Source organism: Histoplasma capsulatum, genomic scaffold (assembly GCF_000149585.1).
Source record: "Histoplasma capsulatum NAm1 scaffold_3 genomic scaffold, whole genome shotgun sequence".
NCBI lineage: Eukaryota > Fungi > Ascomycota > Eurotiomycetes > Onygenales > Ajellomycetaceae > Histoplasma > Histoplasma mississippiense.
The window spans coordinates 1,546,511-1,548,910 of NW_001813980.1; the positions used below are offsets into that span (position 1 = coordinate 1,546,511).

The following is a 2,400-nucleotide window of genomic DNA, read 5'->3' on the forward strand; positions in this document are numbered from 1 at the left end:
AAGTGCTCGCGATTATTATTCTCCAAAAGAACCGTGTCAGCGGGGGAGGGGGTTGCCGTTGGCTATGACATTGCTTAGCTCCTAACCAGTACATAGTAGGTAACAGAGCCTAGCAAGGGGGACGAACATGTTGTTTCTGGCCCAGGCGCAGGCGTAGGGGCGTTCCCTGGAAAGAGCTAAGTTAGCGGTTAGAAGAAACCGATAAAAAACACGATGGGAGATTTGATAAACCACCGGCCCGTGAGCAAAAAAAAATAAAAAATAAAAATAAAAAATAAAATAAAATAAAATGTGCGGTTTAATCAACGGAGGCATCCCCCGCCCCCCCAGCGCAGCCACCAATGCCCCCAAAGTCACCTTGGGGCTTGCAACGTTGCGATCTGCAGCCCAGGTCCATATTTCCTTTATTTTATTTTTATTTATTTGATTTATTTTCTCTATCCCAGCGCTACAAAAAGTAGAGAAGACGTACTGTTTCTATACTGACATATGTTATAGTTATATATATATATATATATATATGTGTGTGTGTGTGTGTGTGGGTGTGGGTGTGGGTGTGTAAGGGAAGATTTCACAACGGGAAGGGTGAGGTGGAAGCCCTTCTTGAAGGGGCAGTCGACTCGAGCCTCCCTTGGAGAAATAGGCGGCTGCAGGTGCGAGAAATACTACGCTGCAGTAGGGAGAGCAGAATCTCGAGGGAATTTCGGGGCAAGTTGTACCGTGGTGGGGAGGGGTGCTTGCTTACTGTAGCTGCGGAAAATTCTTCGTATTCTTGTTTGCCTTTTTTTATTCCCTGTTGCTTGTAAAAGCTGGGTCTGCCTGGAGCCGGGGAAAGAGTATGCTTAGGCGGTGTGATTGGGGAGGAATGGGGGTTGTCGCACACGCCCAGAGCAATATTTGGAGGCTAGGCATCTAAAACGCACCTTGATCAGCCGCCAGAGGATGTGGGCTATTAACAAGAAACAAGGAAAAAGAAGCCAGGAGGAGGAGGCAAAATGACAATACGAATACTTCTCCCCATAACGGGAAGAAATCACGAACATCAATGTGATGCCTGGAAGGTTATATTAAAGGATAATAATCCCCTCATATTTATTGAGATATAGATATCCAGTCAGTCAATTTACCGTCATGTGGGAAATTGAAATAACTTGTTAGGAGAGGGAGAATGAACTCAGATAAGCTCTGAAATGGGCAGTATACGCTGCGTAGAAGGAAGGCTATATACTGCACTGTAAGTTAGAAGGTATAGTTAGAAGGCTGACAGAGTTTCTTCCATCATCGAACTGGCAGCCGACCTCTCGCTGCTAAAGGTCCCTCACGAGAACGGCGCACAAGAGGCTGGGCAAGGGCGACAAGCACAAAACGGCGTTAGGTGACTGTGCTGGGCAGCAAACTGACTTCTCAGGTTGGCTGTTAGGACCAATTCCCAAGGGCCCAAGACAGCCAATAGCGTCGAGCGCTACTGGGGAGGGGAGGGGAACAAGAGTGGACCGACTCCCGGTGACTTCAGTAGGGAATCGAGGAATCAGGCGCCGTGAGTACGTGCCTACAGCGGTGCCAGGCCTCGCCTCGGGCCAAATATATAGGCACACGCACAGCACGCGCACTGCAGCCCGCAGCCCGCAGCCAGCCTTCGGCCCGGCCAGGCCGAAGGGCCCGCCTAAAAGCGGCGCTGGGTGCCAGCCGTGGGGGGTTTAGCCTTTCCGGCCAGCCAACAATGAACCCACAACCCGCCCTAACCGGGAAAGGACTGTGTTCGCCGTCCAACGTCCTCGTCCACGTCCACGGGTGGGACTGCCGCCGACGTCCCAGCTGCGATCCCCCGGCGATACGGGCCCCGACCGCTTGGGTATTTATTAATCCAGGCACATCCGCCCTCTTCCCGCTCTTCTCGCTCTTCTCTCCCTTCTGCTTTCTCCTGTTTTCTCCTTCCTTCTTCCCCCCAGAGTCGAACACACTGTATCCTGACGCTCTCCGTTTCTTGTTGGCGCCATCTTGTGGATGTTTTACCTGCCACCCGCATTAACGTTATTCTCTAGCAGCAGCAACCCCATTCAACACACACACACACACACACACACACACACACACACACACACACAGGCTGCATCGCGAAACCAACTCAAGTCTCTTTGTTTTTTGTTATCGCATCATACCCGCACGCGCCCAAGATGTCGAGGAAAGATGACAAGTCTAAAGAGAGTACCGCCATTGTAACGGTCAACATTGATGATTTCACCAGAACTCGCGACAGCGTAAGTTTGCATCTGTGGTCCTTGTTTTTGTTCCTTGTGCCCTGTTCCCGTTGTGGTGCTGGGTTGTTTGGTGCCGCTCCTCCCTGCCCCAGCGCGTCAACTACGCGAGCCAAATCAAAACAAAAACAACCCCGATTAGGAA

At 50.9% G+C, this 2,400-nt stretch overlaps 1 protein-coding gene across 1 annotated transcript in view; it reads left to right on the top strand.

The window, feature by feature from the left end:
- Positions 1 to 2,174: 2,174 nt before the first annotated feature.
- Positions 2,175 to 2,400, top strand: part of HCAG_03596 (conserved hypothetical protein) — a gene marked incomplete at both ends in the record, with an annotated part of 1,833 nt that continues 1,607 nt past the window's right edge. The window contains one exon of the mRNA XM_001541448.1: positions 2,175 to 2,258. Within this exon, the coding sequence (XP_001541498.1) occupies positions 2,175 to 2,258 (84 nt within the window). The remainder of the gene's footprint in view (positions 2,259 to 2,400) is intronic.